A 13,053-nucleotide genomic window follows, 5' to 3' on the forward strand; every position below is an offset into this window, starting at 1 on the left:
AACCCAGTTCCCTGAATGGTTTTCTAGTTATCATTCCATCTCACAGCTAGAGGAGCTGTAACTAGACCTCGTTTGGACAGAACCAGAAGTAGAACCAGAAGAGGATGTGGACAGACAGAGCTATGAGAGAAAAATAATACATCATCATATTTGCTCCCTAAACATAGGGTCCCCCCCCCAAAGCGCAGGCAAATAGGAGCCAGAATTTGAGGAAGCAGCTCTCCAACAATGTAAGAAGAAAGTGGCCCTCCAGGTCTGAGCCTCTGAGAGGGAGGAAGATTCTGGAAGGAGAGGAACATCAGGAGACAGCCCAAACAAGAAATATTCTAAGCTCATATTCCATGAGTTTAGAATATGCTGGCAGATAGAACTAGTTTCATTGTATTCGTTTGCTAGGGCTACCCTAACAAAATACCACAGTCTAGGTGTTGTTGGCTTAAACAACAAATATATATTCTCTCATGGTATAGAGGCTGGAAGTCCACAATCAAGGTGTTGGCAGGGCTGGTTCCCTCTGAGGCCTCTCTCGTTGGCTTGTAGACGACCGTCTTCTCCCTGTGTCCTCACGTGGTCATCCCTCTGTGTGTGTCTGTGTCCTAATCTTCTCTTCTCATAAGGACACAGTCCTATTGGATCAGAGTCCATCCTAATGAACTCATTTAACGTAATCACCTCTGTAAAGACCCTCATCTCCAAGTACAGTCACATTCTGAGGTCCTGGGGGTGAGGACTTCAACATACACATCTGGCGGGGGGACACAGTTCAACCCATCACACTCACATCCCAGCTCCAACCACTTAGCGTGTGACCTTAAAACGTGATAGCCTCTTTGACCCTCCCTTTTCTTATCTACTAAAAAAATATGTCTACTTCTGGAAGCAACCTAAATGTCCATTGACAGAGGAGTGGATAAAGAAGATGTGGTACATATATACAATGGAATATTACTCAGCCATAAAAAAGAATGAAATCATGCCATTTGCAGCAACATGGATGGACCTAGAGATTATCATACTAAGCGAAGTAAGTCAGAAAGAGAAAGACAAATACCATATGATATCACTTATGTGGGGACTCTAAAAAAAATGACACAAGTGAACTTATTTACAAAACAGAAATAGACTCACAGACATAGAAAGCAAACTTATGGTTACCAGAGAGGAAAGGAGAGGGAGGGATAAAGTAGGAGTTTGGGATTAACAGATACACACTACTATACATAAAATAGATAAACAACAAGGTCTTACTGTAGAGCGCAGGAAACTATATTCAATATCTTGTAATAACCTACAATGGAAAAGAATCTGAAAAAGAATACAGATGTAGAGATAGATAACGGAATCACTTTGCTGTACACCTGAAACATTATAAATCAACTATACTTCAATTAAAAATTAATTAATTTAAAAAAATATATATGTCTACTTCAAAAGTTATCATAGGGACTAAATGAAGTAACACATCAAAAGCGTTTAGAGTAACAAGTACACAGTCAACAAACATCAACTATATTATCACTATTACAACACACTACATACATACACATCCATGTACATGTATATTATTACTACAGGATATGATGGTAGGGTTCTCTCTCGGTCAGGCTGAAGTTCCCAAACGTGGGAGAACATAACAATAAAATGCAATAAGAGAGTTTTATTATATCATCCAAGCAGAGCCGGCAAAGTAGATGGCTAAAAGCCAGGCTTGTGATCCCTTAGCTCAAGGGTCAGCAACTTTTTCTGTAAAGGTCCACGTAGCAAATATTTTCTACTTTGGAAGCCTTTGGGTCTCTGTTGCCACTTTGTCATCTTATTGTGAAAGCAGCCGTAGATGGCATGTAAATGAGCGTGGCTGTGTGCCAATAAAACTTTCTCTGTGGACTCTGAAATTCAAATTCCATATACTTTTTACTTGTCATGAAATATTGTTCTTCTTTTGATTTTCTTCAACCATTATTTTTTTCTTTTTTCTTTTTGGCCGTACCACGCGGCTTGCAGGATCTTAGTTCACCTACCAGGGATCGAAACCGCGCCCCCTGCAGTAAAAGCCTAACCACTGGACCGCCAGGGAATTCCCTCTTCAACCATTTACGAGTGGTAAAAACCACTCATAGAAGCACTATTCCCAATAGCCAAAAGGTGGAAACAGCCCAAATGTCTGTCAACAGATGAGTGGACATACAAAATATGGTATATCTATCTGTTACACAACCAAACTTGGGTCCAAGCTATGGTGTGAATATATTATGCATATTTACCACAATAAAAAAATTATAAATTTTTATAAACCTTCAAAAGCTTCCTATGGTAACCAGTGAAGTTCTGCAAGAAGTCTTTGTGAGAATTAGAAAACAATGTCCCCCTTTGACACCCGCAGCTTAACTCAGGATGAGTTTCAGTATCCCCTTATTCCCCTAACCAAGCACTTTTCTACAGAATGCAAGTATATACAGAAACACTGGCTTCCCATTAAGGTTAGAAAAAATCCCAAGATTTCACCATGGTTTGTCCCTGTCAACCTCTTACTTCTCTCTTTTCTTTATTTCAGGCCACTTTGGCCTTATTACTAGTTCTTGATTTCACCAAGCTCATTCCTCATACCTCCATAAAGTGGTTTAAAAAAAAAGGAGAAGGAAAAGAAGAAAATCTGTCCCATGTCTGACGTCATTGCCTGAAATTCCACTATTAGAGAGTCATTCCTTTGGCTAAAAGCATTTCTCTTCCAGAAAATACAGGGTACTGACTCAACAGCCTCCTCAGAGCCTTTTCACTCGCCATTTCCTCTGCTTGAGGCACAAGTTTTTCCTTCCCGCTTTTCCATGGTGCGCTCTCTCCATTCACTCAGGGTCTGAGTTCAAATGTCAGAGATGGCTTCCGTGGCTGCCTGATCAATAATAACCACCCACCACCATCAAGATACTCTCTACCCTGCTACTCTACATCCTTTTTCTCCATGAAGCTAGTCTCTAAGTAAACTCAAAATGAGGCCGCATCTTTGCTCAGCTTTTTCTCCTGCCCCTTCCTGCTTCCAGAGGTCAGTGTGTCCAGGGAAAGAAGGGAGATGCAAATTATATAGGGCCCTGTGGGTCATCCTGAGGGTTCAGCCTGGTGCCTGGACTATATGATATTGGCTGTGCTTTTGCAGAATGGATTGGAAATTGGGGAGATATTACTGGAGACAAAGAAATTGATGATACTAATGACTTTAAATCAGCCATAGCAGGTGTAAAATGCCATGCCAACATCCACTGATTAAATCCCCTTACTCCATGGCTCCCTACCTCCTGCAGCTTAAAGCTCAAACTTGCAAGCCTGACCTGGAGCCTGCTCTTCCAGCCTGGTCGGAGAACAGTCTAAGCAGAAAGCTTAAAGTCAGAGAAGGCAACAAGGGGGCAGCACACAGCTTCAAATTGGTGAAGTGAGGACACAGTGGGGAAAGATTTCACGGGACCTGAGCCCCTCCTGCCCCGTCTCAAACAGCGTGCTGGGTCCCCGAGGATAGGGTTTCATCAACAGTCCCCATGAAATGTAATGGGGCCCCAACATGAAAATCCACCACAGGAGTAAACTTTGGGAGGTGATGGATGTGTTTATGGCCTTGATGGTGGTGATGGTATCGCAGGTGGATATGTATCCCCAAACTCATCACGATGTATACACTCAATGTGTATAATTTTTCATGTCAATCATACCTCAATAAACTGGGTTTTAAAAGAAAGAAAGAAAATTTGCCCTGTGCCTGATTTCATTGGCATTCCACCATTAGAGAGTCATTTCTTTGGCTTAACTTTATCTTCCAGGAGATACAGGGTACTAACTCAACAGCCCAAACTGAGCCCTGGAAGGGATTAAAGAGGAAGAGCCTTTGGACCACAGTAAAAGGCTCTGGGTAGAGCCCACTCCACCTACAGTAGGTGCCTTCTCAACAGTATAAACACATGCTTATCCTTCAAAGACTCAGATCCAACCTCTCCTGCCAAGAAACTCATCCCTCTAGGCTCCTCCGACTCTGTGTTTCTCCCTCTTGCCCCATCCTGCCCACTTGAGGCTGCGAGTGTTTGAATCCAACAAGACTCTGAAATGAGACCTCTATGGAGCCCTTCCCTGTGCTTTTGGGTGAATGAATCGGGGGTGGGGGGGGCGTACCCCTGGGCAGTGTGATGATACTGCAAAGCCAAAAGCATCAGGGGCCCTTTCTGGTGCCCAAACCTAGGCTCATATAGACAGGTTTGTGAACAAGCACGCACACACACACACACACACACACACACCCTACTTTCTCTGGTCTCTCTTCCCTTCCCCAAGCAGGGATCCAGGTATCAGCCAAAGAGGTTGGTGCACTACTACTAGTGTCCACCAGGGGGCAAGCTTGGCTTAACTTTGTTGCTATCTGCCTTTGTAATGCCCTCGTGTGTGTGTGTGTGTGTGTGTGCGTGTGCGTGTGTGTGTGTGTGTCTTTGTGATGCTTATAAATGTTTGATCCAATGGGTATCTGTCCGATTTCACCTGTGGATGCCTTCATTGGAGTTAGTAAGGTCCCAGGGCAGGGTGCATGAGTGAATATGTTTGAGGGTGTGTATCTGTCATTCTGTCTTCCTATTTCAGATACTGTCTGTTATGTGTTTGGGGTGTGTTTCCATGCCTGGCTGAGTAGATATATGTCTCCGTATCTATATAAATCAGCTTTATACGTGCACCTGTGAATTGCAGGTTGAAAGGAGGTGTCAGTATTTTTACATCTGTGTGTATGTGCTTCTGTTCATATTTCAGTTTTGGTGTTTGGGGAGGGGAGTATTTGGGTCTGGGGTCTGTTGGCCTGTCGCAGTGCGGGGGAGTATTTCTTGTGTCTGTGCATCTCTGGAGCTGTCTGCTTGCTGTTGTGGATGTGGGTAGATCCTTTTTGTCTGTCTGTCTGTCTATCTATGTGCACCTGTGAGTCTGCTTGCCAGTTTCTATTTGCTGTATTTGCCCATCTGTGTGTATTTGGGGGCTGTGTTTCTTCATGACAGTCTGTGCATATGCTTGGCCTGTTATGTGGGTGTATCTTCACAAGGGGCTTTGTATCCATCATGTGTGTTATGGGTTAAATTGCATTCCCCCCCCAAAAAAAACCCAAATTCACATGTTGGAGTCCTAACCCCCAGAATCTCAGAATGTGACCTTATTTAGAAATAGGGTCTTGGCAGATGTGATGAGTTAATTTGAGGCCATGCTGGAGTAAGGTGGACCCTTCATCCAGTATGACTGGTGTCCTTACAGGAGGGAAAAATCTGTTTTGTTTTGTTGTGGCTTCGCGGCCCTCGGCCCTGAAAGCACGGAGTCCTAACCAATGGACTGCCAGGGAATTCTCTAGGAGGGAGAAATTTGGGCACAGACAAACGCACACAGGGAGGACACCATGTAAACACTGGAGTTTTGCTACCACAGGCCAAGAAAACTCCCAGGAAGTAAGAGACAGAGATGCCTGGAACAGATTTCTTTCTGGCATCTTCAGAGGAAGCACAGCCCCACTGAAAACACATTGATCTTGGACTTCCAGTCTCCAGAACTGTGAGACAATAAATTTCTATTGTTTAATTAAGCCACTCAGTTTGTGGTACTTTGTTACAGCAGACTGAGCAAGCTAATACAGTGTGTGTGTGTGTGTGTGTGTGTGTGTGTGTGTGTGACAGCCGGATGTAACTGACAGCCAGCACCAGAGAACTTCCGAGTTAAGGCACCATGGGGTTGCCCTGTGTTCTTTTGAACCTCTCTCTGCCAGTATATCCGGGTGACAGCTGTTCCCTGGCACCAAAGTCTCCAACCGTTAGCAGGCCACTCCAGGGCACACCTGAGGCCCCTCCTCATCTCCACCAGCCAGCAAGAGGTGGCCTCCTCCAGCAGGGGCCTGCCGGGTCCCTCTGGGGGCACATAAGAAAGCAGGTCCAACCACTTCTCCAGACCCTCACTCTCTCCCTCCCCCTCTAAGCAGAGTGAACTCCTGGCAGTTTGCAGAGTTAATGCTCATTTGCACATTCCCCGAAATTTCTCCCATTTTTCTTTTTTTTAATTGAAGTATAGCTGATTTACAATATTGTGTTAGTTTCAGGTGTACAGCAAAGTGATTCAGTTATACATATATATATACTTTTCCATTATGGTTTATTACAGGATATTGAATATAGTTCCCTGTGCTATACAGTAGGACTTCATTGATTATCTATTTTATGTAAAGTAGTTTGTATCTGTTAATCCCATACTCCCAAATCATCCCTGCCCCCCATGCTCTCCCCTTTGGCAACCATAAGTTTGTCTTCTATGTCTGTGAGTCTGTTTGTTTTGTGAATAAATTCATCTGTATAATTTTTTAGATTCCACATATAAGCGATATCATACAGTACATGCCTTTTTCTGACTTACTTCACTTAGTATGATAATCTCTAGGTCCATCCATGCTGCTGCAAATGGCTTTATTTTAGTTTTTTATGGCTGAGTAGTATTCCATTGTGTGTGTGTGTGATACACACACACACACATCTTCTTTATCCGTTCATCTGTTGATGGTGCGTCCCAGTTCTTAGAAGGACACCAGTCACATTTGATTAGGGTCCATCCTAACGACCTCGACCTCATTTTAACTCAATTACCTCTTTAACGAACCCATCTCCAAATACAGTCACATTCTGAGGTCCTGGGAAGGTTAGGACTTCAACATACAAATTTGTGGGGACACAGTCAACCCATAACTGCCAGTGTCACTAACTCCTTGTCACAAAAGTGAGTGAGGGGACTTCCCTGGTGGTCCAGTGGTTAAGAATCCCCCTTCCAATGCAGGGGACGTGAGTTTGATCCTTAGTTGGGGAACTAAGATTCCACATGCCATAGAGCAACTAAGCCGCGTGCCACAACTAGAGAGAAGTTCACGTGCCACAACAAAAGATCCTGCATGCCACAGCAAAGATCCCGTGTGCCGCAACTAAGACCCAACACAGCCAAATAAATAAATAAAGTGAGTAAATGAATCAATGAATGAATGAATGATAGAACGGGCTCTCTGGCAGGTTCTGGTTTTGTTCCAAGTATTCACTGCCTCTCCCTGGAAGAGGAGTAAACCTTCCTGCCCTACTGATGTTACTCTGGGCCACACGACTTGCTCTGGCCAATGAAATGTCTTCTTGTCATCCCCAAGAAGAAACATTAGGAACCACTGAGTGGTCCTGCCATCTCTCTTTTCCTTCTGCCACAAGCCTGACACATCCCAAGGCTGGAGGTCTCCAACAGTGTGATTCCTGCAGTACCTTCTCCTTCCAGAAACTTCTTCTTCAGCAGAGTTGAGGCCAATGCATGAAGGAGTTGTTTGTGAGATGTTGAGATGGGGAGTCATTTGTTACAGCAGCAATACTCAGCCCAAGGTGACTGATACAGGTCGTGTTGTGCTGGGGCTTAAAGACCCAACCGAAGACCCCCCAAGACCAGGGTTAGAACTCAAGTTCAAAGTTAAGCCTGGGGCTGGAGGACAGTGATTCAAGACCTCCAAGAATAAGTCCATGACCTCAACCTCATTGGCACCACTGAATTAGACAACCCAGGTAGCCACCTTCGGTAAATTCATGGCGTGGCTCAGGAGGAGTTGGGGGGGAGGGCAGAAGCCCCTCCCCATAATCCCTGAGCCTTGGAACTCCATTCCCTCTCCAATACCCTCTTTCCAGCTTCACAGCCCTTCAAACACGGAGCACACGTCACACCAGACTCTGGAGTCTGGATCCTGCACCTGGCCAGGTGTGCACAGGTGCTGTCTGGGCACTGGCTTACCTGCGGTTGGGGACAGAACTAGGAAATGATTAGGTCCCCACCAGCTACTGGAACGACGGTTAAGAAGGTGAAGAGGGGCTTCCCTGGTGGCGCAGTGGTTGAGAATCTGCCTGCTAATGCAGGGGACACGGGTTCGAGCCCTGGTCTGGGAAGATCCCATACGCGGCGGAGCAACTGGGCCCGTGAGCCACAATTACTGAGCCTGCGCGTCTGGAGCCTGTGCTCCGCGACAAGAGAGGCCGCGATAGTGAGAGGCCCACGCACCGCGATGAAGAGCGGCCCCCGCTCGCCGCAACTAGAGAAAGCCCTCGCACAGAAACGAAGACCCAACACAACCAAAAATAAGTAAATAAATAAATTAATTAAAAAAAAAAAAAAGAAGGTGAAGAAGGCGGCTTTACACTTAGACACAAACTAACTATGCTCTCAAACAAGTGATTTATCTTTCTCTGGTTCAGAAAGGTGAAGTCACTTTTCCAACATGTGACAGCTAACTTTGTAAGGGCAGAGCTGACCTTAGAATCCTCCTGGAACCTTGGCCAAGATGCTCAACTGCCCACGAAGCTGGTTGTGAGATTATATTAGATAATGTCTGTGAAGAGCTTACTATCGTGGTACCAGGCAACGTTGAATGTTCAACACGGGGGCTGCCTCCATCATCGGGGGGGGTGGAGTAATATTCACAAGTATTAACTATTTTCCACCAAATTAATATATTGCCCATGGCCCCTCCTCAGCCTTGGCCACCATCATTTTTTTTCTCCTAAGAGTTATTCCTGCAGGAGATTTACCAAAGAAGCACCTTCCTGGCTTTCGAACTTCAAAAGCCTAATTAAAGATGCTGATTCTTGGCTTTTGAGCCCCCAACATCTAAGCCCTCAAGGGCTCTAGATAAAAGTCCGGCCAAAGTGGTTGCCAGGGGACAGTGGGAGAGGGAAAAGGGAAGTCATCGCTCAATGGGGACGGTTTCCCTTTTGCAAGATGACAATTTCTGGAGATTGATTGCACAACAGTGTAATATTCATCCCATTACTGAACCGTACAGGTAAAACAGGTTAGGATGGTAAATTTGATGTTATGTGTGTTCTGCCACAATTTTAAAAAATAATAAATTCTATTAAGTGGAAAGAAAGTCTGGCTATAGATGCAGAAGAGCATTCAGGCTGAGTCAACTTTTCCTGCAACAAAATAGATCATGGTTTCCCAGTGTGGATGGGAGGAGTTGGGTGGGAAAGAGTGTTAAACTCAGAGACAGGTCCAGAGATGCATCCCTATGTCCTATTAGCCCAACCCCAGTCTAAACAGCTTCAGGATCAAGTGAAATTTGAGACATCGTCCTCCCAAAAAAATGCAGATACATGCAAATTCTGGATTTTCTTTCAGAGGATTCAAAGCCCCTCAAGGATCCACAGACCACTGGTAGGATTCATGTGCCTTAGACCAATGGGTTCAAGATGTCTAAAAGATAGCCCAAAATTACAGGGCACCAAAGAGAAGCAAAAACACTGGAAAGGCATTTGGATTCTCCATGAAATGGCCATTAATCAGATTAAGCAGAGCTAAGTCTTGAAGTCTGACAAAAATAGGGGCTCTGCCATTCTGTGATACCAGATGAGGACTAAAGTTTCCCTGGAGCCCCCTGGACCCCAGGATAGAGCAGGCTCTACGGAGTTTCCCCACACCCTGCATATGGCAGTATCCATTGAGTAGGGATGGCTGCAAAGGACTGTGCAGACCCTCTCAGCATCCCACCCATAGCGCCCCAGTACTGACAAGGTCCCTACAGGTCAGTGACTCCAAATATGCCTGTGGTTCTCTGGCCACCAGAGAATGTACTGCCTACATACAAGCAGCTCTCAAGCAATGACGAATGGAAGTTGGTGGATAAATACCCCAGCTCCCTTGCCTCTCAGCTCCAAGCCTCATTCTATACTGACTTCCAGAGGTCCTGAATAAGGAGGAGCCCCCACTGCCGAAAGCTGTCACCTCATCCATGCTCCCTGTGTCTCCCTCCCCTTCCCATCTCTCTTCCCTGCTCCATCCCAGCTGCTTCCTTGGGTCACCTCCCAGATAGATTTTGCACCCCCAAATCCTTGTCTCAGGCTCTGCTTCTGGAGCAGCTCAACCTAAGACAGTGACTGTATAAGTTATCATCCAAACCAGGACACTTTGGAGAATGAAAAGGATCGTGGTTAATAACTACACTAGAGCAATAGCCAGGACTGTCCCGGGGAAACCAGGATGTAGAGTCTTTCCACTCAGCATTTAAGGGGAAACACCCAGATGCGCTGCATGAGCCAAGAGGGATGTGGAAAATGCAGAAGCACCAAAGATGAAACAGAAGCAATTACGTCTCAGCAGGAGGCAGTGATGGAAGATTACCACCAAGAACCAGCAGCCTTTCCAACACTCCAGTGCCAAAGCCCCTGGAATTGAAACATGACCTTGGAGAGAATATACTCAGGAGACCCAGATTCAACTGAGATGAAGTTTTTACCACTTAGCAGAACTGGAGAGGCTCCAAATGGTAATTATGTCCTATTACAGAAAAAAAAAATGAGAGTTACATTTTTGTGATCTGGAATCTGTGAGCGTAAAATTCTTTCCTGCCACGTGGGGGGGGGGTCCCATTTCATATTTCAGGTTTTCTTTTAAATGGCAGAGAAAGGTGATAGAGCTGGAAAGCAGGAATTAGTGAGGGGGCTTTTGTCCGTGTCCCAATGCCCTTTCCCATCTTTCCCTTCCCAGGTCTGACACAAGTCCATCCATTCATCATTTTATTAAAAGCGGTTGACTTGAGCCCTGCCTTCTCAAGGGGACCCAAGAGGAAATCAGTGTATTATAAATTAACCATGGCAGGGCATCATCCCAGGAGCCCTGCCAGCTGGACGCTAGCCCTCCACAGTCCATCCCGGACTCTCAGCCCGCCAGGACCTATCACAGCCCCTAGCCTCACTGCCTGTTCATCCCAGGCTCAGAGCCTAGAGTTTCTCATCTCTGTGCCAATGTGCCAAAGCTCAGCAGTACTCAGAATAATCCTCTTCCACATAGTTGGAGGGGAACCAGCCAACCTGGAAAGAGACAGGGAAGTGGTCAGGGCAGCCTCTGCACGTTCTCCCACTGTTCCTCGACACACCAGGAAGGTTCCCTCCTACCTCAGGGCCTTTGCACCTGCCATACCTTCTACCCCAGAAAGTACCTCCCCTAGATACACCCTCGGCTGACCACTCCCACCTCCTACAGCCCTTTACTTACATGTCACCTTATCAGTAAGGGCTTCCTAACCATCCTATTTAAAATTGCAAACGCCATCCACCCCAACTGTCCTTATCCCCACTTCCTGCTTTTCCATAACACTTTTCACCATCTAATTGATTATATATGTTACTTGTTTACGGGCTTCTTGTCTGTTTCCCCTCCCTTCACTACAACAGGCCAGGGATTTTTGTCTGTCTTATTCATCACTGAGTTCCAAAAGCCTAGAATAGTTCCTGGTACACAGTAGATACTTAATAAATATTTGTTGAAAATATGGATGGATGACGCAAGAGGGAGGAGATATGGGGATATATGTATATGTATAGCTGATTCACTTTGTTATAGAGCAGAAACTAACACATCATTGTAAAGCAATTATACTCCAATAAAGACGTTAAAAAAAAAAAAGATGGATGGAATGATGGATGGATGGGTGGGTGGATGGAATGATGGATGGATGGATGGAATGATGGATGGATGGAATAAAGGATGGATGGATGAAATAAAGGATGAATGGATGGATGAAATAAAGGATGAATGGATGGATAGATGGATGAATTCTTTACAGCCCAAACCTTCCTAAACATCCCAAAATCCCCCCTCAAGCCCTAACTGTTCTCTACCACACACTAAATTTACCCTCCAAGGTTCCTAAAACTGTTCACCTAAGCAATTATCTAGGTCACTTTTCACATGTTTCCCTCTGGTAGAATTGAAGCTTCTAACCAGTGTCTTTATCTTCATTCAACAAATATTTTTTGAGAAACCAGTACAAGCAAGGCAGTATTCTAGAGGCTAGGAATTCATCAGAAGATGAAATAAAGAATACTCTCTGCCTTGTGAGACAAAAATAAGAACCAGACAGAAACTTTTTTGAGAAAATTTGAGTTCCCTCCTGAAAGTCCAAATTCAGGCAGACAAAAGATCACAAAAAGCAAAAGCGGTTGGTCTCAGTTCTGCCTTTTCATGCATTCAATAAATATTGATTGACATACTATGTGACAATCACTGTTCCAGGCACTGGTGATACTGCAGCGAGCAAGATAGAAAAATCCCTCCCTTCGTGTTCCCCAAACATGCCAATCACTCTCTCACCCCAGGGCCTTTGCACGTGCTGTTTCCTCTGGAATACTTTCCCACACCTCCCACCACCCATGACCTGGCTGACTTAACTCATCCCTCAGCGATCAGCTTGGTCTCTCAGAAGGCATCCTGACCTGCTCCCAGGATGAGCTGGGGGTTCCTTGGGGGCTCCCAAGGTGCCTTATGATTCCCCATCTCAATCTCAACCACTCACTGTTGTAACTGCATGGTTACAGGTCTGTGCTTCTCACCAAACTATGAGTTTCAGGAGGGCAGGGATTGTACTGTGCTCATTTTTGTCTCCTTGGCACCCACCTAAATGCCCGACACATAGTAGGTGCCCAACAAATAAATGCAAGGTGCATAAATAAAATCTCTGTCCCTTCATCCCTTCCTACCAGGGAAGCCCTTCACATGAGCCCCTGCCCACTCACTGCACTCCATCATTCCGTAGAGCTTCACTAGAGCCAGCTCACCCCACACCCTTTCCCTGGGGCTGCCAAACTCCGCCCCAACTCACCCGGCCATAGATCTCCCCTCGCCACCAGCCCTGCTGCCCCTTCTTGTTAAGGATCTTGATGATGTCACCCTCTTTGAGAGACAGCTCCGATCGGTCCCGGGCGCAGAAGTCATAGCGGGCTTTGGCTGTGCCAAAATACTTGGTGCTCCCTGCTGTGTGGGAGAGAGCAGAAGTGGGAAAGGGCCCTGGAGCAGACACACACCCACCGTCTGGGGACAGTGGAAGGACAATGCTCCAATAGACTAGGATGAAGAAGGGCCCCTCAATGCTTCTTTCCGCTGAGTGTTGGGTGCCCTGTGTTCTGAGAGTACACAGCTGTCTTCCCAGAATCAGCCTTCTAGCCCAACCAGCATCCAAATTTAGAAAATAATACCAGTTATGATCTTTTAAATGTTACG

The 13,053-nt window shown here is 45.6% G+C and overlaps 1 protein-coding gene across 3 annotated transcripts in view; it reads right to left on the bottom strand.

Annotated features, from left to right (window-relative positions):
* Positions 1 to 10,811: 10,811 nt before the first annotated feature.
* The window catches only part of VAV1 (vav guanine nucleotide exchange factor 1), a 55,781-nt gene continuing 53,539 nt past the window's right edge, over positions 10,812 to 13,053 (bottom strand). For all 3 annotated transcript variants that reach the window (XM_068534987.1, XM_068534986.1, XM_068534985.1), the window contains 2 exons: positions 12,656 to 12,807; positions 10,812 to 10,865 (listed from right to left, as the gene is read on the bottom strand). In XM_068534987.1, coding sequence (XP_068391088.1) covers positions 10,812 to 10,865; positions 12,656 to 12,807 — 206 coding nt within the window. The remainder of the gene's footprint in view (positions 10,866 to 12,655; positions 12,808 to 13,053) is intronic.

Source organism: Eschrichtius robustus, chromosome 2 (assembly GCF_028021215.1).
Source record: "Eschrichtius robustus isolate mEscRob2 chromosome 2, mEscRob2.pri, whole genome shotgun sequence".
NCBI lineage: Eukaryota > Metazoa > Chordata > Mammalia > Artiodactyla > Eschrichtiidae > Eschrichtius > Eschrichtius robustus.